The sequence below is a fragment of the Drosophila ananassae genome, chromosome 2R (assembly GCF_017639315.1).
Source record: "Drosophila ananassae strain 14024-0371.13 chromosome 2R, ASM1763931v2, whole genome shotgun sequence".
NCBI classification, from domain to species: domain Eukaryota; kingdom Metazoa; phylum Arthropoda; class Insecta; order Diptera; family Drosophilidae; genus Drosophila; species Drosophila ananassae.
Window position 1 is genome coordinate 17,601,070 of NC_057928.1, and position 24,352 is coordinate 17,625,421.

At 45.2% G+C, this 24,352-nt stretch overlaps 4 protein-coding genes across 7 annotated transcripts in view; 2 read left to right on the forward strand and 2 right to left on the reverse strand.

Moving 5' to 3' along the window:
- Positions 1-10,019, reverse strand: part of LOC6493120 (peroxidasin) — a 26,885-nt gene extending 16,866 nt beyond the window's left edge. Inside the window, exons 1-2 of the mRNA XM_032454683.2 lie at positions 9,864-10,019; positions 9,131-9,524 (exon numbers count right to left, since the gene is read on the reverse strand). Coding sequence (XP_032310574.2) covers positions 9,131-9,309 — 179 coding nt within the window. The 5' untranslated portion in view covers positions 9,310-9,524; positions 9,864-10,019. The remainder of the gene's footprint in view (positions 1-9,130; positions 9,525-9,863) is intronic.
- Positions 10,020-11,551: 1,532 nt separating this feature from the next.
- Positions 11,552-17,296, forward strand: LOC6506872 (uncharacterized protein KIAA1143 homolog). The gene is made up of 4 exons (XM_001957048.4): positions 11,552-11,694; positions 11,757-11,910; positions 13,389-13,634; positions 17,120-17,296. The coding sequence occupies exons 1-3, from the start codon at positions 11,587-11,589 to the stop codon at positions 13,583-13,585; spliced, it is 459 nt and encodes a 152-aa protein (XP_001957084.1). The 5' UTR covers positions 11,552-11,586; the 3' UTR covers positions 13,586-13,634; positions 17,120-17,296.
- Positions 17,197-22,035, forward strand: LOC6506873. Of its 4 annotated transcripts, none has more exons than XM_014909446.3 (6): positions 17,197-19,692; positions 19,757-20,011; positions 20,108-20,356; positions 20,423-20,602; positions 20,664-21,012; positions 21,075-22,035. In XM_014909446.3, the coding sequence occupies exons 1-6, from the start codon at positions 17,197-17,199 to the stop codon at positions 21,077-21,079; spliced, it is 3,534 nt and encodes a 1,177-aa protein (XP_014764932.1). In that variant the 3' UTR covers positions 21,080-22,035. The 4 variants fall into 4 exon arrangements, with proteins under 4 accessions (XP_014764932.1, XP_001957083.2, XP_014764934.1 ...); XM_001957047.4 differs by having other exon boundaries at positions 20,111-20,356; XM_014909448.3 differs by having other exon boundaries at positions 19,757-19,915.
- A 228-nt stretch (positions 22,036-22,263) lies between these two features.
- On the reverse strand, positions 22,264-23,724 carry LOC6493119. The gene is made up of 2 exons (XM_001957046.4): positions 23,165-23,724; positions 22,264-23,005 (listed from the first exon to the last, which is right to left on the reverse strand). The coding sequence occupies exons 1-2, from the start codon at positions 23,314-23,316 to the stop codon at positions 22,531-22,533; spliced, it is 627 nt and encodes a 208-aa protein (XP_001957082.1). The 5' UTR covers positions 23,317-23,724; the 3' UTR covers positions 22,264-22,530.
- Between the last annotated feature and the right edge of the window lie 628 nt (positions 23,725-24,352).

The window sequence follows — 24,352 nt, forward strand, 5'->3', positions numbered from 1 at the left end:
AGCAACTTTAAGGATTTAGTGCGAAATCTGTACCACCAAGTGGACTGTGACCTGATCCGCCTTTGGCCAAGTGTAAACGATAAAGGACTCTATCGCCCCCGCCATTGACCCCGGATCCTAAGCCCGGAACAGGACAGGACATTCCGGAACTAAAACTGCAGCAAGAACATTTTGTCCGCTCACACGGAATTGATATGTGGCCCGGCTTTGTGGCGACTCCTGGCTGCATCCGCTGCTGCCCCCTGGCTTTGTTGCACTTATCTGTCGCTGCCGATACGCACAAGTGGCGAGCTAAATGGCAAGTTGTGGCACTTGAAAAAATACAGTGTTTTTGGTTAAATTCTAATTACTTTTTGAGGTTCTAGGGACGAGGTTTTTAAATATATTATACCTTAAAATTCTTTTTAAAAGCCATCCTTTAAAAAAAATATAATTCTTCAGGGAATTCATTAGATTGGAAATTCATACTTTTTTTTAAAGTGCCTGGAGGCTACCGCAGAATTGTTATATTCAGTAATTATGTCCAATAAGCGGCGGAGCATGAAGCGGATCCTGCCATCCTGCTTGGCTTTACCGCACTGCCGCACCGTGCCACCCACCGCGCAACCCATGCAGCCCTCCCCCCGGAAGGAAAACGTTGTCGTTAATGTTGTCGTTATGTAAGCTAACCCAGTTTTAGCGTCGACATGGCATTTCCTTCCTTCCTGTTCCTGCGTTAAATGCAATCCTTGAGCGAAATCCGCAAGAAAAGAATGAAAGGCTCCTCCACCCAAGGGCGGTGAAGGGCTGAAGAGGTCCTGAAGGAGTGGCTAGGACAGAGTGAGGAGAGGAGAGGAGAGGCTGGATAAAGATTGCTGACTGCCTGACACGCCAGACTTGGCCAGAACAGGCAGCAAAAGTTAAGCCACGTGTAGAAAATTCACTTCCGAGACACACACACACTCTCACACTTGGGGGAAAAGGAGCAGGAACAGGATGAGTGGAAGAATGGATGAACAAGAGAGGAATCTAAACTTCCAGTGCATACTTTTGGGTTGCCACCGAAAGAAAACTCCTGACAGCAAAAGAAAATCAAAAGGAAGACTGCCTTCAGGTCAGAAGGAGAAAGGCCCTCAGAACCAAAATAAAAAGAAGCCAGCCAGAAGCACGAATGCCCAAGCTACAAATTTTTTCTGGCCACCTCACTCGCCTTTCTTTTTAGCTCGGTGTCCCTCAGGTTTCGTCCTGGACAAGGAAAGAATGCCTCTCCAAGAACGGGCATTGATTTGGCATTTTATTTGAACCACGAAAACGATGAGGAGTTCCGAAAATATCCAATACTCTCATTAATTGTGAGAAACCTAAAGGACTTTACTAATACTTTATTGAGCCAAAAATATGTCCTTAAAGTTTTTTCCCAGTACATTCGGAAGCCTCGAAAGTTACAGTTTTTCTCACTCGTGAAAACGGCTCTTTTCGCCGGAAAAACACTCTTTCGAGCGACACTTTTCAGTTTTCTTCGGCTGCTAATGTGTTGTGCCTCGACTGCTCCTTTAGCTCGCCCACATCCTTATCCTCATCCTGTAAGTGCTGCAGCTCATCCAGGAGCTGCCGGATCAGAACCCAGCGCTCCATCGACATCCCTACAGGTGTAAATGTCTCACAAGTGCACTTTCCACATATGCAATTTCAGGACTCCCTCAGACAGAAGTCCTGTCGCCGCTCCCCTCGCCGCCCCCGTCCTGGCCTCCTTAAGCTGCTTGCCGCCTGGCCAGGCAACACCTTCATGGTTAAAAGTGGCCACCTGGAGGAGTCCTCCGTCCTCCGACTTCCGCCCTCTGCCCTTTCAAATAATTTTCACATTTTGCAGGCAGCTCAGTCCTTGCACATTTTCCCACCGACGTGTGTGTATTTTTGTTGAAATAAATTTTATTTAAACTTTCGCTGCCGCCGGTTGTGTTCTTTTTTTGTTATTTTTGCCTCGTTTTGTGCAGCATTTTGGCATTATTTTTTTTTGCTCCTTCACAACGTGTGAAATTCAATTATACAGCAGATTTATATGTCGAGCATGGAGCACGGAGCTCTGCCAGTAGGGCTTTTATTTGAGGAGCCAAAAAAAAAAGGATAGCAGGAGCCACACCACGTCCTCGCCCACGCCCACGCCCTCACATACAATATATATGCGATATAAAAATGCAATGAAATCAGTTCGCCATTCAAGTGGAAATGGTTTAATATGCGTATAAAAGGCGAACATTACCCAAAGCCACTGCTGATGCAGTTTCCTATTTCAGATACGACTGGGATTTATGCTGCACCCACTGGATATAATATAGTTATACCAGCTCCCAAGACTGGCTCTTTAAAAGGCCTTAAGCCCCAAGTCCTTCCTGCTTATAGTTAATGTTAATTTTGTCAATTGACTTGCCACTCACATTTGCCAAAAGAGCTTCAAATTTGCTAGCATATTACGCATACGCCCCGGTAATGCCCTCCACGGTCTTCTTTAGCTCCTTTCGGTCTCCAGTCTCCAGCATTTACATTAACATTATTATGCATCTGTCTGGACCAAGTTCCGCTCCCCGGCTATACGGTTGTCGGTTACGTGGTCTGCCACTTGTCCTGGACTCGGTTCGACTGCTTTTGCTTTTCGACAAGGCTTTTTTGCCTTTTTTTTTATACCCTATCAAGGGATAACTTGCCAAATAATAATAACCTTTAGAGATAATTCAGTATTTAAAAATATTTCATATACTTTACTTAAAGATAAACCCTTTTTTTGGAATTGAAAGCCTATATTTTTCCCAATGCTTTACTAATTGGTGAGTGAAATGAGTAGCATGCTTTCGATCTTGAAACCGTCCTTTTTTTCTTTTTTTGGCCTGCTCGATGTCTGTTGTTGACTTTGGTCCGGCCCACACGATGGCTGGAAGCTGCTACTCTCACCTGGGGGTCTGGAGAAAGATGCTGCATTCAGTCCTCGGCTTCCGCTTTTTATTTGCAGCTCTTATTCCGTTGCTTTTGGCTTCGCTCCGTTGCCATAGCATACTTATGGGCTGCTCCTCCATGCCATGCTTCTGCTTTTCCTTCGAGGCTACATGCTTCTTATGCTTGACCGTCTTCTACACTGGGAAAAAAGCAAACCAAAAACAGGACACCCACAGTCCTGGCAATTTATCTTTCTCGGCTTTGTAGCCATCCTGGTTCCAGTGGCTTGTTCTGTCTTCTGTGTCCGTTGCACATGCCGATTGCTCCACTTTGACATGTTGCCGGTTGCAATCGCTGCCCCTGCCCCTGTCCTTGCCACTGCTCCCAGGCAGCCAGCCACCCTCCTCCTCGATGGCAAAATAACTTTGCTTATAAATTGTGGCAAGTGTTTGTGTAGTGATGATGTTGCCGTTGCTGTTGTTGCATCTTCCTATCTTGCTACTTTGCATTCTTTGCTCTGCACTAACGAGCATGCGAAATGACAAAGCGTGTGGGCGTTTTGGCATGTGGGCGTCTGGGCGTCTGGGCGACTGGGCGACTGGGCGTGGCGCAGAAGAGCTGCTGCTGGCAAATGAAGCAAGTGGCACTTTGTAGCATTAAAGCAAGAGAATTGGCAGGAACAGAAAACAAAAAAAAAATATCAAACTTTAAATGCAAATTGCTCGCCGTGACGGATTGGAGAAGGAATCGGGAGGCGAAATCAATAGAGAATTTTTCTCCGTCAAAGGGGGAAACGCAGTCCTGCTCCCAGCACCCTGGGGGGAATCGAAAAATCCGATCCGGTATCTGGTATCTGGAATCTATATGCATTAAAGATGCCACTCGGTGCCAATCTCCCTGCACATTTTCACATTTCTCGATTACATTTCTCCATCTGCATTTGACAGTGAATTAAAAATGCATACGCCGTGTGATTGGCAAAAACTTTTCCCTTTAGGTTGTATCCTTTGGAAGTTTAATCGCCCCAGAAATGTAACGCCCATTTCGAGTGGGCCACCGAATATTGGTCTACCGCTTCATTTGCATAATTACAAATCATATTACGTTTTTCAAAAGCCCTCCCCTCCCGCATAGGCAATTTAATTTTATTTTCATGTTTCATGTTCCATGCGAGTGTGCAAAATTTCGATTTTCATCCTTTTTTTCGGCTGAAAATATGGCAACAATTGAAAAGTCAAACCAGAGGGCAAAAACCTTAACAACAATAATATTATATTTCACAAAAGTGGGTGGATGTGGGGCTGCTGTTGCGCAGAGGCGGTCGGACAGCGCGCGAGGAGACGAGTGCAAAGTTTGTATGCTCTTTGATTGATTGGTAATTGAATTGGAAATGCATTTAGTGGATTTGTCGTTAGACAAACGTGGACACATTGATGGATGGCTGGAGAACACTAAGTTGCTCCTCCAGCGATAGATGGGGAATCCATTAGGGCGATTTTAAACTATTTGATTGAACGGAATCACCATCCGACTCAGAATTAGTAGGTTCTTCTATCTTCTATCCGCAAAAGCTTTATCTTTGGTAAAAATCATCCGATTCTTGAGCGGACTACCTTAAACGATTTGTAGATCGATTCTCCACAAATCTGCATCAAAATCAGACAACATAATTTTTTTTAGTTTTTTTTGGTAAATTTTCTGGGGGATCTCCTTTGAAAATTCATGGAGCCACAAATATGGCGCCCAGCGATGGCTATATCTTTGCCAATTGTTATTCGATTCTTTAGCGGAATAACTTAAACAATTTGTGGATGAACCCGCATAAAAATCTGGGAACAAACTATTTTTTATAATCCCAGTCGTGAGTAAAATAACACTGGCTTTTTGTAATCCTTTAATTAATCCTTTTCTGCATCAAAATACATAAAATAAGCATCAACGCTTCATAATAACAAGTGTATATAAATAAGCTTTCAATGCTTTGAACTATTTTTGTAAAATTTAGGTAAAATATCCTCCTTATATTAATCCTCCGAACCGTGTTATAGAAATGAATAAATGCATTTTTAAATAAATAAATCATTTTTAAACACTCCAGAACAAATGGTAAATAAATACACGAATATTTGTGTTAATCTCTCTTAAACACTCTTCTAGCTGGATTGTTTATAATCTAATACAATCTGTCACGACTCTTTTAATCCATATTTATGGATTGGATTAAGTGTTGTGTTTGTTGAAATAAATCAATAGAAACTAGGTACATATTTGTGTTTAATATTTTAGTGAGTTTCTCTTTGAAAACAAATCGCCTTGCCGAGGAAATGAGAATGGCTATTAATATTATTTATTCCTAGCTTCATCAAAATGCATGAATGCAGGAACTGAAATTAAATACTCGAAAATTAAATAGCCACAAATCACTGGGTGGGGCAGCATCTTTGCCAGACAACTCGCCGACTGCCGTAATTATCCCCATCCAGTCGATGGGTGGGTGCGTCGGACATATATCCTGGCCCGGCCCCTGGCCACTCATCCGCACCTGAGCCCCGAGAATCCGGAGAGTCCGGAGAGAGCCCGGAGATCCTGGGCCGGAAACACATTGCACCAGCCCCCGTCCTCATCGTCCTAGACAGGACTCGGACTGGACTATCCATGGCATTGGTAACAATTTCAATATTTCCACCGACAAATAAACAGCAAATGTAAATGCAAAATTCCGAAAGCAACAATAACGACTGCCTGCTGCTGCTGGCTGTGCAAAAAGGAAATTTATGCATATTTAATAACAACATAGGAACAGGAAGGGAAACAGGAGTGGGACAGAGGGTAAGGGGAATTGGGGCAGAAACAGGAACAAGGATATGGAGACGCCGACTATGACGACGACGACGACGACCAGCTACAAAATACAAGGCATTTCTCACGCATAAATGCACCCAACGAGATGAAAGAGATTCTCCCAGAAAGAGAGGGGTATAGGGGGCTAGAAAGAGAGGGGTATAGGGAACCAGAAAAGGAGAGGTAGACAGTGCTAGAGAGAATCGAGTTAAGGGGAGATGGATGCAACATTTTTGCAAGCAAAATAGTTTTCTAAAATAGTTGATTCCCCAAAAAAAAAAAAATATGTGGATGGAACCAAACCGAGAACATATTGCCCAAGTGGGCGCAACATAAAGTGGGCGTGGCAGAGTCAGCGAACTGGACGCTAATCAAACTTTTTAATATGCCATGCATGCAACGTGTGGCGACTTTTGTTTTGACACGCCAGAGGCCAGAGGGCAGAGTGGCAAGTCGAGGCGAGGCATTATGTGATATATGTGGCATACATATATGATATGTGCATAATGCCCACCGAGTTATTAGATATCGCATATGTGGCAGAGATCCCACTAGAGGGGGGTGGGGCAGGAGGAGGTGCTGGGGCAGGGGCATCAACAAATTCAGTTCGTGTGCCTTGGCTCCATCTGGATTTTATGTGCTCATCTTGCTATGCTAAGATGTACTTGAAGAAAATGTTAAGAAGCTTCTAAAATATATCTTAAAATTTGAGGAATAGTAGCTGCTATAATTTAGAGACTATCTATCCAGATTCTAGAACTAACTTATAGTTACCAACTAATAGCTCCTTTTAAACCCCCACTATTATATATTTTTTTCAGTGGCCATATCAAGATAGGATATCCACTGAGAGATATGTATGTGCTCCATTCAGGGAATAATGACAAAGCAACTGCCTCCACGGCGGAGCAAGATGAAATGTGTGCTTTATGGGAGGTCAGCTAAAAATGCATCATCATGAAATGAAATCAAGTGCATTTATTTAGCCCACACATGGGGGATGAGTATTAAAAAGAGCCCCACCACCCCCTTATTTCCATGGGGGGGCGTGGCAAGATGAATGATGTAGGCAGCCGGCCGCCGTATGTTACACAGTTTCGACTTCCATTTAGTTGCAAGTTTAAATACACACGGGACGGGCCGAAATCGTTTTGGCCTTTGTTCGAGGAGAGTTTGGGATGAGGTCAGAGGTGGGTCTGGGGGTGAGTGGTGCAGCACTTTTTTTATGAGCTCCGCCCTCCGAAAGGAGCCACTTTCAATGGCTGCCGAGAAGACTTTATGGCTGATGGATGGAGCGTTTTAAAGAAGTGAAATGTGGCTTAGAGCCCTGAGCAGGAGCAGGTCGGCAGCAGCAGGAAATTGAATAAGGGCCGAAACTGAAGAGTTGCTAAAATGTGAAAGAATTTACTAAAAAGGCTTTTCACGAAATAGGCGAAAAGTTTTTCAGAAGAAAAATTTCCCTGCCTTCAAAGTGAGATCATGAAATATTGGAAAACTAATACACCTCCGAGTAAGCTTTTTTTCACACATTTTCTTTATAAATATGTGAGACATGGTACCGAAATGTAAACAAAATATTTTCCATAACCAAAATTAAATCACAAACATTTTCCTAAAGATGAAAGACATGTGTGAGACATATACTTGTCTCTGGGAGGAAAAACACTACATATTTCAGATTTTTTGATTTTCGGAATTATTATGACAGAACGGAGAAATTGGACTCGACTGGGGAAGAGTGACTGAGGCAAAATAGTACAAAATAGTGCAAAACAAGTGCCACTTTCAGACATACAGTAATAAATGAAACAAATTAATTAAAAGTGTGCTACGGGTCGGCTACGAATCAAATGAAATGGGAATCAAAATGGAAAAGTTCCTGAATGCACTCTCGGGCAGTGCTAGTGTTTTGCTATTTTCGCATTGTTTTATTTTTGTTCTACTACCAGCGCTGTTGCTTTCCAGAGAGGCATGATAAATTATGCAGCCATCACCTTATTTAAAATGAAGATTAATTTAAGTACTGCCAAATGGTGTTGTTTCGTTTTTTCCGCTTGAGAAATTGCAGTTGCGTCGAGAATGTGGGATTTGCCAGAGAATTGTTCATGAGAGCAGGATTACGAGTAGATGCAAATGGGATAAATGAATTGTTATTTAGGGATTTGATGCAGAGAGTCCTTGTCCTAGGATTCATTCTAGGGATCTCATGCCACAGATTCCCCATTCAACCTCTCAAACTTATGACTCTTAAAAGCGCAATAATATCAACTGGAAAATGTATCCGTTTGGGAATTCAAATTCGCTGACATTCTCCGCCGTAAGGATGCATTTTGCACCTGTCAAGAGTTTGAAAGTCTGCCGCCTTATTCCTGCCAATCCCCAGTCTTCATCCGCTCATCCCCATGAAAATTGAATTCCCCGTAAATGCCACGTAAAATCTGTGTGCGGCACCCCCTCCGTAACAGCCTTTGGCGGCAGTGGCAGCTGCTCCACGTCGCCGGCTTTCCGCTCCTCCCAATTGTCTCCGTTTTGGGGCATGCCACGGCCTACATAAATATGCATATGCTCCACAAACATTTGCCAAGCTATCCGACTCCACGAATCTGTAGGCTACGGACCAGGGACCGGGTTGGGATGTGGTCCCCGAAATTCATGCGAAAACTGCTGACATTTTGCAAAATAAATGCAACGTCAGAAATATTGCACATGCATGCAAATAGTGCGACTCGCGACGCAGCAGAGTGATAAATACACAAATCCCAGCCAGCTCTGTTGGTTAGACATCCGTTTAATTGAGTCAACACAACGCAAAGCCACAGCCGGAGCGGAGAATCTGTAGAATCCGGAAAACCGGGAGCAGAAAGCAGCCGGAGAAAGCCGGTAGGAAGGGCCTGGGGTGGCGTCAAATTAACGCTGTCATCTTTTCGCTGCGTGCACAAAAAACATTAAAAACTAATTTATGGATTTGCAAGCCAGCTCCGGCGTTGATTTATGTAGATACACTTGGCGAAAGCAAACAAGAAGTTAGACTCTCAACCAAATTACGGTCTGACAGAGTTCTTAAATCCTAATCCTCTTCTTTAGGTACAGATGGAGATATATTTTATAATCCTACTCCTTAGACCTCTTGAAATTTCTTGAAAACATAGCATAGAACTTGTACTTCCCTAGTAGTTTTTGAATCTATGGATCTATAAGAATTGTTTCCTATCATAAAACATGATTCTTAAGAATCTAGACAGTCTATTCTATTTTTATTTTTATTCAGACACAAATATATCTCAACAATACAAAACAAACAGTGTAGAAACTCAGAAATCTAATCTAATAGAGTCCCATTTTTCTTCCTGTAGTCCACCCCATAAAATAGGATAATACTCACAGCACTTGGGTGTCCTGCGGCACTTGAGGCACGGCGGACAGCTTGGCGCGAATGCAGCGAACGGTGCGCTCCAGGCAATTGCATCCGGCCGGACAATAGACGGACTCTGCTCCTCCAAAAATGAGGACCAGGCCGAGAAGCTGCAGCCATAGGACCGGCCGCACTCCCGGAGAACGCATTTTAACGACGGATATCTCACGCACTTCTTACCAGATGGATACTTCTTTGAGAATTGTTCGAGACTTCAGCAGTATGAACGATAATATACACAACACGAGCGGAAGTTAAAGCCACCGTCTTATCACTAAAGTGGCCCTCGGAGAGCGTCTATCACTAATTCGGAGCTCGTAGCACTGCGCAAGTGCGCCTCACATATCGCCTTAAGCTCGCGTAGCTACACGGAGAGAATAGGATTGTTTAAAGGAGTCTACTGGTTTAATATTGAAGTAGTTGAATACAAAATAAATATCTTCAAAACATAAAATAGTAATAAAAGTTTGAACAATAATTAAATTAACAATATATTTTGGAATTTTAATATTTTTAGAACTTTAGAAGTGTTCCCAGATACTGTTTTGAAAAAATACATTAATGTTTTTAAAGTTTAAACACAAAAACATTTTATTTCATTTACATTTATTTGTAATATTAAACCACTAAACAAACTTAAACTTTATTAAAATTAAAGACACAGGATTTAATAACAAAAAATCCTTTACTCTTAAGCAGCTACCAATTAACTTATAATCCAAGTGTTGTTTTGTTTTCTGTGTATTTACGAAGCGATAAAATTTGACACTTTTTTATGAAAATTGAGTGCGGGAATTCTCGATTCCGTCCGGGTGAACTGCACGCGCCAAATGCCGACGAGCATCTGAACGCCGAGTGGGAAAAAAGCGGAACCGAGCCGAGTTGCACATGCAGCGCATGCGGGAGGGTGGAGGTGGTGATGGTGGAGGACTCCCAATCCCACTGCTTCGTGCCACAGCCTAGGCCGGATGCAGACTGTGATAACATTTTCCTGAGGCGCTAAGCTCAAGAGTTCTCGATATTAGTTCTCGGGCAGCATGTGACTGAAGCCTATGGTTCTTGGCTAGCTGGATGGATAGTTGGATACGTGGATGTATGGATGTATGGATGCATGGATGAGTGGAGGGATTGATGGCTCTATCTATGCTCGATATAGTGGAGAGTCTAGTCAAGGCCGGAGCTCTTGTGGCGCCGGTGCATTTTCAATGTATTTTCTATTTGGAAAACACAACAAGTATACGCCACGTTGCACTTGCCAGCATCGCATGCTTTGCCTGTTCTCCGATTCATGTTTAATGCATCAGGAGGTGGCATAGGGGGTGGCATGGAGGTGGCTTGGGACACACCCCACGTCCCTCTTGATTTTGCCCCCAAAAATCGGGAAAACTAAGCGTTCGGTGATAAGACGCGAAATCAAATTTAAAAGCTATCAATTTGATATTAGTTCGGGGACTGCCGAGAAACCCTTTGGGGAAAAGTTTGCAGCGCGTGGCGGAATGCAGAGTTTCCCTGTAGTTTTTGGGGTGTAGGGGGTTGCCCGTCCTCTTGCTGTTTGATTTTTTGGACATATGCTGCCATGCTGCAGCTCATAAAATTCCCCCCTCGATTTTGCTGCAGATTTCATTTTGTCTCCTTTATTTTTTTGTCGGCATCACTTTTTTCGGTTAGCTGTCGAAGTTTTGAAATCAATTTGCAGATGATTTATTATGTTCAGAGAGTGGAGGAGGGGCGGCAGGTTAGAGGCGGGAAAAAGGAGCAAAGGAGTAGAGGAGGAAGCTGTGCATACGACAACGGCAAATGGAAGCCTCTACTGACGTTGATGAATGCCGCTGTGTATTGTTTTGCTGTCAGATTCGATCAAATTCGTTTCGGGGCATCGAATTGCAGGTGAACCGGAAAATTTGCAAGTTATGCGACAGCTTTATGCGCCCATTTATGGCCGCCTTCTGGGGGGAACAGAAATGGAAACTATTTCCAAATTGATTGCAAATCTCATCCTGATTTTGCTGGCTTTGCAATTGGTTCTTTGATAAATTAGGTTTTTTTTATAATAAAATACACTGAATATAATATATTTTACCCAAGCAGAGCTTCATAAAGTTATCTTATAAGTGAAGCTACAAAGTTTGCAAGGAATTTCAAATCCTAAGCGCCAAAACAAAAAGAGCTGCCAACTCCATTTTACTAGTTATCGCTGTTATCGATAAGTCCTCAAGATCAGAATATTTGAATTGACATGTAATGTACATTCTTATTGGACCTGGTATGTTTCGGTATTTTTTTTCAAAGTCTGGTGGTATATTGTAACGGTCGTACCATGGTCACACTGAACACTAAAAAACAAAGTGATTATATTTTCGGAATTTGCGGTTTTTTGCCCAACTAGAACCGGAAAATGATATTTGCTGCCTATAAATAACATTGATATGTCCAAGCGCAACAATATAACGTACGTAAAGCCCCAGGAACCGAGTTTTTTGGCCAAATTGAAGGCAGAGATTGGCTACAAAGAGGGTCCGACATTGGAAACCAAGGTGAGTTTTTAGCCGCTTTCCCGGGCCAAAATCGCGCTCATTTCCCGCCTCCGCACCGGCAGCGCCAGCGTTTGGAGCGCGATCCAGAGGACAACGATTCGGATTCCGGCGAGGAGCGACCGGAACGAGAGGACGAACAGCCGCAGGTGGTGGTGCTGAAATCGGGCGATCTAACCGCCGAGGAAGCTCTCGAGGAAAAACGCTTGGCCGCCAAAGGTACGCCACCCATACATATAGACGGTTACACGCTCGCACACACACACACTCACACAGACAGACAGACACGGTGCACACGTGTGTGCGTAGGTAGGATGTTGTAGTTGGTCTTTCAGTTTCAAAAAAAATTTTCAATCGAGCGGTCGCCTCCACGCCGCTTCTTCTGTTGCTGCTGCCCGCCGCTCTGTTACATACATATGTACTTTTATTTAATATATATATATATGTACTGCGTGTGTGTGTGTGGCAAGGTGCGCGTGTGGTTGTGTGTGCATTAAATTTTTGCAAATCAAATTTTCAAAATAGCAATATAAACAAAAGAAAATTCGTTGTGGCGAAAACTGGAGCGCTAAGCGTTGCTTTGTTGTGTTCCCTAAAGGTGATTTTGATAGTTTTTTTTTTTTGAAAATAGTTCTGATTTAAGATGAAAAAGATATGTTTTAGTGTCTCATTTTTCATCGTACTCATCAGTTATAGTCTGGGCTAAGTCCACTGTTGCCATGGCGATGAAAAGAATACATACTTTTGGCCATTTGTAACTCCTGCCCCGAGGAGTCCCCTTCTTGGCCAGCGGAGCACCCCTCACACAGACTTGGCGCACTCACACACAGACAAGGGGCGGGCATACACACACAGACATTTTCATTGGAGCCCCCCAAAGCAGAGCATGTGATGAAAATCGTGGCCAAAGCGGGCGGTGCGATAAAGCAGCCGGCAAAGAAGTTAACAGCAGCTGTCGCTGCCTCCTCTGCGTCCCCTCGTTCTCCCTCAGCTCTTCCGCTTCCTCCGTCTCCGCCTCCTCTTCCCCCTTCAGTTCGTTATATTCTTCTTCTTCGCAGCGCAGAAAATCGGGTGAAAACGAACGAAGGAGGCAGCCAAAGCGGAGAGACAATGATGAACGAAGCAGGCGAGCAAAGAGCAGGCCAAAGTGGCTTGACGACGTGGTGGTGTCGGTGGCGGGGTGAGGGGGCTGTGGGCTGTGGGCTGGGGGCTGGGTGCTGGGCAGTGGGGGCGGATTGCGAATTAGAAGGTGGAGCGGATGGCGGAGGAGGAGGCGGAACCAGGGCTGAGAAAAACATCTTGTAGGTGCTCCCCAGGAAGGCGGCGGCGGGTTAGTGGGTGGAACAGATTTCCTCTCTTCGTCATGCTGCAATTTCAAAACCCAGATATATTTTCCGGCGACCTACAAGATACAGTTGGAAACTACATGTTCTTTTTCCAAAAATCTCAAATCTGCGAAATCTGAGAAATATATAGTTTTTAATTAATTAGATCAAAGGCATCACCTCCTGACACTCTTTTTTATTACCTCTCTCCTTTGTATCTTTTGGTTACCTGGGATTACATCACCTCAAATAGTTTATAAGATACATCTACGATATAGATTCAAAAAAAAGTAAGCCAGTATTTCATTTCATATTTATTTCGAATCAAAATCTGCAAAAAAATGTCTAACTTTGTATCTAATTTTGTTCCAGAACTAGCCGAGAAGCGCGCCGACCTGTCCCAGCCAATCGTCTTCAAGCAAAGGGTGAAGCAGGTCAACGTGGAATCCGCCAGCAAGAGCTCCGAAAAGTCCGAGAAATCGAAGTCCAAGTCCAAGAAATCCAAGGCCGTTGCCAGCAGTAAGCTCTCCTTCAACGAGGACGAAGACGAGGCCGAGGATTCGAGTTAAGATCTGGCATCTGGCAATAGCTCCGGGAAACCTTTGGCGGATGATTAAGGTGAGACATATAGAGGCGAAAAAATGTAAATCTTTGTTGGCCAGCTAAGATTCTTGCTGTTGCCATGTCAGACTTTGAGCCAGAATGGCCAAGCCATTAATAAAATGTCTTAAATTTCTGTTAATGTTTTAAGAAATATTTTTAAAGATAGTTTTATCTTTGATTTTGGTTATGGGTAGACTTATTATTGTTAGCTTTAAGTTTTATCAAAATATCAATATAGTTATGCAATAGATAAGCATTTACTAACTTATTATTTCACTAAATTATTTTTATTTGACTAAAAGTTAAAGTTTTGAGTCATATTTTGCATTATTTTGTAGACATATTCGTATTACTCATATTCTAAAATGTATCTTGTGACTCATTTGCACTTTCTTGAATTTTTTTTATCGAGTAATATAAATATTTGAAATTACTTTATTCTATTTTATCAACTAAAATAGGTTTTTAGTTATAATTGGTTAATAGACCTTTACTTTCCAACTCTGTTCAACCTTGAGGAATGTATCTTAGAGAAAAGTATCTTTCGGAGTTCAAACACCTTCTGTTCGTGTCTGCAAGCATGGCATCCTACTATGAAGTCGGGGCTCCAATTTCGAATCACCTGAGAACGGCCAATTTAATTTAAAGGGAAAAGGTCACGTGTGTGTATAACATAAACTGATAGCATTAGTGCGGGATGAGGTGGTGATGGGCCATGCGACATACCCTATAGTTCCTCGTAATCATACCCTGTACCCTATAGCCCATAGCCCATAGTTGATGATCACGGGGGTGAGTGGAGTGGCGGAGTGGTGGAGGTAGCAGCAAGAAGTATAAACTGCGCCAGAAGCGGGTTACTTTCAAATTTTGTACTTGCATATAGACCAAAACGCTCGCATACATATATATACATATTTAGTTGTATGTATACATATAGGTAGGTATGTAGGACTGTATATATGTTTCGCTGTGGGAGCGAAAGAGAGGCAGCGTAATCTGAAATAAGTTGGAGAAGAAGAAGAAGCATCAGCAAAAGTATCGTGATGAGTATACAGTTTAAGACGCTCACTGTATTAGTATTAGTAAGTGTCTGTGTGTGTGTGGGGGCGGTCGCCGGGGGGGGATGCGGCATTGGCAGCTTGCAACTATTTCCGATATCCATTATCACCACTGGCGAAAAATGGGTGGCTTTCGCGCGCTACTTTTGAATATCTGCACATGCAAAATCGCATAAATCCATCAGAAGTGCCGGCGACAAGCAATGCCGTTTCAGTTTTGTTTTGTTCATTTCTTTCGTGGCGCGCGTACAATTGTCAAATTTGTTTTTTCTCTCATTCCACGGCTTTCCTTCATCCCATTCACATGGCCCACCAACACTCGCATACCGCAGATACTGTTGGATTGGAGGTGTTATAGCCAGATATGTTGGCCTGAAAATACCTGAAGGATTCACGACCATTCTGGTCCATAAATATTGGTAGTTTTTAGTTCTAAAACAAATATTTTTCATGGGAATTAAAGATAGTTTGTGCTTTTAACCCTTGACCTTGGAAATTCTATTCAGTTTTTAATGTATTTCAATAAATTTCGTTGTTATTTTTTTTTATTTTTATTTTCTCTTCAAGTATTTCATTTTATAATTAACAAAATTAACCTTTTAAATTATTATTTTTTTTTAATATAGTTTTAGATAAAGTATCTTTAAGATAGCTATCTTTTTTCGCACCACTGACATAAACTCTCACGCTATGCGCTTCACACACTCATTCGCTATTTTTGAGAGCGGTATTTCGCGCGCTGCTTTATTATGGAATTTTTCTCTCTTTTCAAGCTTGAAATGAAAAATATTTATTTTTATTGCTAACTACGTTAATTATTTATGTATTTGCCTCTTAATTATCTAATTTAAATCACTTGTTTTAACTTAGTAGCGCTTATCGATAACCGATAACTGATATCAGCAACCGTGCGCGCGCCCGGCTGTTCGGTGCAACTCTGTTTTTGCTTTTTCCGCTTCACACATTTCCAGTTTGCCTTTTGTCTTGTTCGTTCGTCCCTCTTGTCTCGCGGCGTTCTTTCCACTCATTTTTTTCTGCCACCAACCCCACGCAAAAAAGAAACGGATTTGGTTGTTTTTTCGCGAAAAAGATCCTTGATTCGGAAGTTTTGTTTGTTGTGCGATCAAAACACCTTGAAGAGAGAGGGGAGAAGAAAAGCGAGAGCAAAACAACAACCTGCCGATTGTGAGAGGAAAATGTAAATGTAAGCGTCAAACAGAAAAACAACATAAAAACGTGTATTAAACATAAACCGTTATCATGTAATAAATAATGCGTTATTTAAATAAGTTAAAAGTGCGAAAGACATCCATGAAGCATAGAAGCAAGACACACTCACACAAGCGACCACATCCACACACACACACACACACTAGCGCAAAAACACGCTCCTGTACCAAAAGGCAAAAACAAAAAGTACTCCACCACGCCGCACAAAAACCAACAAAAACAAGAACAGCAATAACAACAACAACAACAACCAAAGCCAAACGTCGTCATCCGCAGCCCCTTCGACCCCCACCTTCCCACCGACCCCCCCGCGTCATCAGCCCGTCTCCGTACAAGCTTACGTACATATGTATATAAATATATATATATATTGTATATATAGATTGTATGTATGTTTGGGTGCCCGCTCTAGTACATATGTATGTCGGTGTGTTGTTGCTGTGTCTGTATGTATGTCAATCGTTTTGTTGGCTCTGCTCGGTAACTGTTCGTTCATACAAACATACATACATACATATGTATATATGTAATATGTATATAAAAAAAACATACTTTTATACATATGTACATAGGTAAATATGTAAAGTACATACTTACATACCTAATTACATACATAACTCCCTGCACTCGACTATTTTTTCCCAAAGTGTAATTTACATAAAGTCGGCCACATACATATCTACATGCATTCATTACATATTAAATTGTATTTTAGTTTTAATCCAATATGGCAGCCATTTTGTATTAATTCTTTCAACTCCCCCCGCCTCCGCCTCCGCCTCCCTCACCCTTCGCGCCCACTACCCAGCACCCAGTACCCTTTACTCCCCCATACCCCGGCTCCAGTGCTAATCTTCTCTCTACCGCCTTTTCTTAACATGGTTTTAATTCACCTAGATTTTCAAATTTTTCGGCGATTGTTAAGTTTTTTTTTTGTATTTTTTATTTAATTTTTTTTTCGCCATGCCCTCTCTTTCTGCAGTTTTAGCTCTTTTTATTTTTACTCTTTGCCCGGTACGCTTTGTGCTGTTCGTTCGTTGCCTTTTTGTTGTTGTTTTATTATATTTTTTGATACTTTAGTTTTCTTTTACGTGCCAATTTTTCCGGTTGGTCTCTAAAGAGGAGAGACCCCAGCTTTCAGCCTCAGCCTCAGCTATTAATTCCAAACATCTTAACTAATTCTCGAATCTGTATTTTTTGCCCACATTCCAGATATTCAAACATTCGGAAGACAGAACGTATCCGAAAGTGACTGGGCCGCATTCTACATAGCAGAGAACGGACAACAAATGACCGAAGTCGATGTCGTTTTGCCGGAGGGCGTGGCCGAGCCCACGACAAAGCTTGCCAGCGCATCAGAAGCAGATTCGCCGCAGAACCTTCAAAAGCCAGAGGAAGAGGAACGGAATGTGGACGAAGTTGATGAGGAGGAGGTAGCAGAGCCAGAGGCTGATGCCAACGCCGACGCCGTAGCTGAAACAGAAACTGAAGCTGAAGCTGAAACTGAAGCTCAAGTCGAAAGTGACCTGGAAAAGCCCGCCAAGGAGAAGCTATCCTCGGACGACAAGGAGATCGCCAAGGAAGATGTCTCCCAGGCTTCACCGAAAGCACCAGCTCCCGAGGAGATAATGGAGGTGGATGACCACCCCACGGAGGTTGAGGAGATTGCCGATGATGACGAGGATGACTCTCAGGTCACGGACAGCAGTTCCAAGGCGGTGAAGCAGTCCGAAGATCTGGATGACGGCGAGGAGGCCACCACGAATGGGGACCACGAACCCGAGGACGACGACGATGTCGAAAAAATCGGCAGCACCGCAGAAAACAGCTGCGAAGCCGAAGATCCGCTGGGAGCGGCCACAGAGGAACAGGACGGGGACGAAGTGGAGCTGGTAAGCGGTACGAAGACGTTGCCGGATGAAGAGGAAAGCCAGCCCAGCGAAAAGAGCGAAGTGGGAGGAGAGGAGGCAGTGACGAGAAAGGAGAATGGCTTCGTGGTTAGCCCGCAGCCCGCTTCCAAACAGAAGGAGAACGGCCAGGCCAGCTTGGCGGAAGCCAAGGCGGCCAGCCAGAACATTGATGGAATTGTCAACCTGGACGAGGACAGTGATGAAGACATGGAGGATCTCACGGAACAGAAGGAGCCGGCAAAGCCAACTGACTTGGCTGCCAAACCGGCTGCGCCAGCATCTGTCAGCGGCGGAGAATCCTCCGATGACGCGGTGCTGATAGCCTCCGACTCTGAGAACGAGGCCGCAGCTCCAGCGCCAGCAAAGAAGCTTCCCCTACCGCCGGTCAAGGCGACGCCCCAGCTACCGGTGCACCCGCCAGAGGACGATGACGATGACGACGACGATGACTGCGTGGTCATAGAAGACGACACACCCCCAAGTATTTCTCCCAGTAGTATGAAGCGGAAAGGCGACCTGGATGACCTGCAGCCGAGTCACAAGCGACAGCGCAGCTCGACGCCCTCTGGAATGGGTGGGCTGACCATCAAGGACGCCCGGTCTCTGATGCCCCTCGATGGTGTCAGCGGACCTGTTGCTTCCGGTCCCCGGGACTCTGTCTACCCGGTTACTATCACGAATGCTGTGACGGGGGCGGCAACAAATTTGGGAGCCGTTCCACCGAAACTGGTGCCCATGGCCGGGGGACTGAGTGCGAGCCCCGCGCAGCTTAATCCGCCAACGCTATCGCTCACCGGCGGGCTGCCCAGCATGACCAACAATGCGAATCTGCTGCCGGGCCTCACCGACGACATGTTCGTCCTGGAGGCACCATCGTTCATTGTGCCCTACATCTACGAGAAGCCGCCGAACCAGAACATCTGCGAAGTGGTCAAGGCCCTCGAAACGAAGTACGCCCTCTCCGCCGAAGACCTGGCCGAGGCGGACAAGGGCGATGAGTTCGATATGATGACGGAGCAGAATAAGGAGGGCAAGCCGGACCAGGAGCAGTCTGGTAAGAAAAAGAAGAAGCGAGGAGACGACGAATCGTGGTCGGAGCAGTCGGATGACGACGACGACGATGACGATGATGACGACTCCGAGTCAGGTGTGCGCACCAAGGTGCTGATCAAGGAGGCTAACGACGACCTCACTGCCTTGAAAGGAGCCATCAAGCCAGCTTCTGCGTTGGCGGCTTCCGGAGGAACCGCAAATGCTGGAGCCAGCAAGCCCGGCCAGGAGAACTACTTCGAGAGTCCGCTGGGCAAGTTCTTCATGGACATCGGTGTGGGGTTAGTGCAGGAGTACGTGCAGGCCGATCTCTTGCGGTTACAGAAGCGCAAGATGCGCAAGTCAAATGTCCGCGATCCCAAGGAGTTCGAGATGGCCATCAATGCCCTGTCCGGCAACCTGCAGGCCTCCAAAACGAAAAATGCTCCGTTCAAGTTCAGGATGAAGCGCTGCGAGTTCTGCAACTTCAAGTCGGAGTCGGCCATGGCGATGGCCAACCACTACGAGACGCCGCACATGAACGGGGTGCTGTACAAGTGTAACTTCTGCACGTTCGAGATCCGGAATGCCACGGAGATTGTTTACCACATGGAGGCGGTGCACAACATCAAGGCGCGCCTGATCAAGCCACTGCCCTACCACCAGTGTCCCAACTGCGGCTTCGAGGACAACGGCAAGGCGAAGTTGGCCCGGCATCAGCCCGTTTGCGCCAAGAAGTTCCGGCCAGAGCTGAACCTGGCGCCGCCGAACGACTGGGAGGCCCCGGCCAAGATACCGCGCATCAAGCCACGCCATGGACTTGTGGGCACTGCCACCGCCTACCAGGTAAGGCTTCCCATCATCTCTCGCACTTGTACTTCTTAAAACTAATCCCTTCTGTCCCTTTCAGGCGATGGCTGCGCAGGCAGCAGCTCAGAAGGCCGCCTTGGCCACAATCCAGCAACAGCAGGCTGCAGCCCAGGCCCGGAATCTGCAGGCTGCGGCTCTGGCCGCCCAAAATGCAGCCAAGATGCGACAACGAGCGCCCCAACCGCCCAAGCAGAACATGGTACGCAATCCGGCGCCTGTGCGAGGAGGCAACGCAATCGGTGCTGGTCTTTCTCTGCCAAACAGCTATCAACTGGCTGCCGGACAACTTGTCCAGGTAAGATGAAGCGCCAAGCGCCGTTGCGAAAATAGTCTTTGAATCTTTGGCAACGGAAACAGAACCGGTTTTAACCCCAAACATCTTTTTCCGCAGCAGGCGTCCAAGAAGCCGATGGCTGGCCAGCCAAGCATCTCGATAACGCCATTACCTCGACAGAGTTCGGCGGGTGCCGGCGCGGGAGCGTCCTCCAGCAAGGTGCCTCCAGCAGCTGCTGGCATGAAGCCAGGCCAGAGTCCCAGCGGCAACAACAAGGCACAGTTCGTTATATGCGAGATCTGCGATGGCTATATTAAGGACCTGGAGCAGCTGCGCAATCACATGCAATGGATGCACAAAGTGAAGGTACTGCTGAGTTTCCATGCATCCCATTTTTCGCCTTGCTAATCTTTTGATCTCTCTCCGGTACAGATTCATCCGAAGATGATCTACAACAGGCCGCCATTGAATTGCCAGAAGTGTCAGTTCCGGTTTTTCACGGACCAGGGACTGGAGAGGCATTTGCTTGGCTCTCATGGCCTGGTCACAAGCTCCATGCAGGAGGCTGCCAACAAGGGCAAGGATGCCGGGCGCTGTCCCGTTTGCGGCAGGGTAAGAATACTCATAGTCATGTTGCCGTTCAATGGATAATAGTTGTTGCCTCTTGTTGCAGATGTACCAATGGAAGCTGCTGAACCACGTGTCGCGCGATCACCACATGACCCTGAAGCCAGCGCACCTCTCCTACAAGTGCACCGTGTGCACGGCAACCTTCGGCATGTACAAGCAGTTTGAGACGCACGTGTACACGGCCCACAGCACGGTGGCAAGGAAGGCGATGGACAGCAAGAAGAACAGTGCGCAGTCGAGCGGGTCGGGATCAGGGGCAGGGATGTCGCGCAGCTCGCTGGGAGCGGCCAATGACTCGCTGCTAAAGCCTTTAAAGATCAACGATGAGATCACCATCATACCACAGCCCGCATCGAAGCCACGCATCACAAATATGGAGAGTCATGTCATAGGTGAGAGTAGGATATGCACTAGGATATATGCTATATATGCTAACTATTTCTTATGTTTGCAGATTAAAGAACATGTTGGATCAACCAAATACCTAATCTCGCAAAGTTTGCAGCATTGACAGCGCTTTAACATTAGTTTCGTTTTAAGTGACCTTGCCAGCGCAAGGTCGTACCCATTTACTTTTTTAAGACGAGTTGTATGTATAAAGTGCAGAAGTAAACGAGAGTGGAAGAGCAGAGCCGGAGTGTTGGGCCGCCCCTAACCCTGACTAAACTAGTGTTAGCTATATAATTGCGGCTTAACCACTAACACGAGCTACAGGATACACGATAAACATAAAGCTATCGGCTTAGATACAGATACAAGTTACGGATTAGAGATACTAGTTACGGATTAGTTATATACGTTTTTGGAGTGTGCACATAAGTTGAAGTTGTAGCTACTACTAAAAATACCACATACATATACATACATATATATATATATATACATATTTAAATATATTTAATGCATATTATGAAGAAGCCGCCAGAGCGCATCGTCTGCATGATGACTATGTAAATTAGTTAAAAACTAAACTATTTATACGACAACTACGAGTATCCAAATGTGTGTTGCAGTATGTATATACATTTTGATTAGGTACCTCCTACTCCACCTTCCCTACCGCGCCCCTCGAAATTACTGTGGCGTCGTCCTGTGGGCTGTCCTCTCGAGGAACTTCTCCTTTCCAGATTAGTGCTTAGAATGTAGGGAGCTCACCAGGCGAGAGAGAGGACCTCTACAAATTGATCTGAGAGACGTTCAACTTTTAATTTTTTGTGTACAAGCTTAAATTTATATTTATATTAAACATTATCGATTAATATTAAAAGTATATATCATCTATTACCGCCTAAGAACCAACCCCCATGTACTACAGTTATAAAGCAAACCACACACACACAACCAACCAACCAACCAACCAACAACAAACTGAAAATGAGAAAATTAAAAACCTAGTTAATATAAAATGCAAAGAACTCCGGACGAGTATTTTATTCTTACGTGGATTGCATTTGGGCCCTCTAGGCGGGATGGCTGGCTGGCTGGCTGGCTGGCCTGGCCTGGCCGAACCACTCCATCACCTCTTGACGTCGAGGTGAGAAGTGATAGAAATGCTTTTAGCATTGGCCTGGCCAGTCACATGACTATATCGACGCACCAACCTCCCTCCCTCACTTCCTCCCCAGATAACACCGGCGGACACCTCATTTGCCTAGCTCTAATGCGAAATTTATTTTTACTTTACAACAGAAAAGTGAAATTCCAGCCTTGTGATGTGACCTGCGATCAAGGCGGAATGGATACAATGATGGCCATCTTCTGTCCTCGTCCAGTCTTTTCTAGCACTGTAGGTACTTAAGTATGTGTGTGTTTTGAGTAGCCGTAAAACTAAGTAGATCTATTAATGTCCCGTATACGTTTGTTGGTGTCTTCCTGGAGCAACGCACTGCATCATGGCCTGCCCAGCCCCTCTAATCCTCCGGCTCGGTCTGCGTCACTTCGTTGTCTCTGGTCGGGTTCACTGGCAGCGATTGGCCGATTGACGACGATGGCGGGAACAGCTGGGCCACATGGGTGAGCTTGGAGAGCGCGTCCTGATCCAGGACCTGCGGCTTGTCGGCGGCCGATACGTTGGACTTGCTCAGCTGGTAGAAGGCCGTGTCGCTGTGCGTGATGTTAACAATGCTGCCGGTTAGCGGAAGTGTTTCCAGCAGCTCCTGGGGACTGCTGAAGGCGCCCAGGTTCACCGGCGCTATGCCGGTGAGCACCTGGCCGGTGACGTTCGTCTGGATGGGCAGCGGGATGTTGCCCAGGTCGATGTGGCTCTTGTTGCTGTGCGTGTCGTAGAAGGTGAGGTCGACGCGCTCCTGGCTTTCGAAGCTAGTGTCGTTCTCATCCACTTCCGTCAGGATGCCGATTTCGTAGACCACAGCCTTGACCACATACCTGGAAAGGAAATAAAATATTAGTACTTTATACTTTCTCGGGAAGCTAATGGTTTCATGATAAATCATACATGTTAAGTTAATTATTAATTTAAATCTTTTTTAGAAACTCTTTGTTAGATCTTTTTAAAAACAAAGTAGATATAGACTTTAAACTTACAAATTTTTGGGGGAATCATTGACACTGGCTCGGAGGTCCTCGATCGTCTGGTTGTCGATGCCCGAACTGACATCCAAGACGGGCAGGGAGCATCCGATCGCCATCAGCATACCGAGCACGGCGGCTCCAAACACAGCCTGGTGGACCTGCATATTGCCTAACGGGAGTGGCTCTCTGGTGGTGCCTGTGGTGTGCCTGCTGTGGTACCTGCTGTGGTGCCTTGCCTGACTTTCGCGCGTTTAAAGTTAATTAGTGCGGATCGGAGCGCTTTTATAGGCGCCCGGGTGGAGCTTCGGCCGGAGACTTGGCGAGGCGCGATTCCGCGTAATTATCGGCATCTGTTAATTGCCCGACAGGTTTGCCACCACTCTCCGGATCGCAGCCATTGCCATCTTCAGTTTCTAGGCAGATCGCCGTTGTATTCCAGTCGCCGGACTTGGCTTCCGTTTCGAAAATAACAGCAGGGCGCTAGGGGAGTGTTCGGGGCTAGGGATTAGCCGGCGCGACTCGACGATTGTTTTTGAAGACTCAGCCAGAGACTCTAATTAATTGTGCTCGTTTCGGAGCGATCCCAGGGACTGAGCCGCACAACGAATCCCCACAAATATTGGCCACAAATATGGGGCTGCCTACGCAAATCTCGCTTTGTTGTCGAGCCTGGCCCAAAAATAAGTTCATAAACATTGCACCTCCGGGGTGACGCATTTGGCAGATTAAATTGCATGTGCCCGGGAATGGGAAGACACGCGCCTGTCTATCAGTCCTCTTCATATTACGCATACGCCCCGTCTGACGTAGAATGTTTACAGTCAAAGCAGCATTTTCGTTTTGGCCTTAAATGTGATATGTGAAAGTTCCCGCAGGTACAGCTTTTCAAAATGCTTCTCAGATTTGTTTAGATTTGTTATAACTTATTAAAGCTCAATTAACTTTTGTTAATTTCCCAGAAAAATTGGAATAATCTGGTAGGTATTTTGGCCAACTTGTTGGTGAACCCCGAATACCCATTTCGTTAGTATTAATTATCTGTTCCAGAACTAGACTCGGAGTATGGCGGCGATATTGCGCATATGCTCCGTCGAATGTCTCATAAGTCTGTGAGCAATATGGAAGGATTTCGAATATAATTAATAACACCCCAAATATAATCGTTTCACACCAGAGTTAACCGCCTAAAGCCGCTCATTT

Excerpts from the sequence above, each read along its gene's own strand:
- LOC6506872 (XM_001957048.4), top strand. The coding sequence starts at position 11,587 with ATGTCCAAGCGCAACAATATAACGTACGTAAAGCCCCAGGAACCGAGT. Across the intron at positions 11,695-11,756 it reads GTCCGACATTGGAAACCAAG|CGCCAGCGTTTGGAGCGCGA; the intron begins GTGAGTTTTTAG and ends CCGCACCGGCAG. Across the intron at positions 11,911-13,388 it reads AAAACGCTTGGCCGCCAAAG|AACTAGCCGAGAAGCGCGCC; the intron begins GTACGCCACCCA and ends ATTTTGTTCCAG.
- LOC6506873 (XM_014909446.3), top strand. The coding sequence starts at position 17,197 with ATGACCGAAGTCGATGTCGTTTTGCCGGAGGGCGTGGCCGAGCCCACG. Across the intron at positions 20,357-20,422 it reads AATGGATGCACAAAGTGAAG|ATTCATCCGAAGATGATCTA; the intron begins GTACTGCTGAGT and ends TCTCCGGTACAG. Across the intron at positions 20,603-20,663 it reads GCTGTCCCGTTTGCGGCAGG|ATGTACCAATGGAAGCTGCT; the intron begins GTAAGAATACTC and ends CTCTTGTTGCAG.
- LOC6493119 (XM_001957046.4), bottom strand. The coding sequence starts at position 23,316 with ATGCAGGTCCACCAGGCTGTGTTTGGAGCCGCCGTGCTCGGTATGCTG. Across the intron at positions 23,006-23,164 it reads AATGATTCCCCCAAAAATTT|GTATGTGGTCAAGGCTGTGG; the intron begins GTAAGTTTAAAG and ends TTTCCTTTCCAG.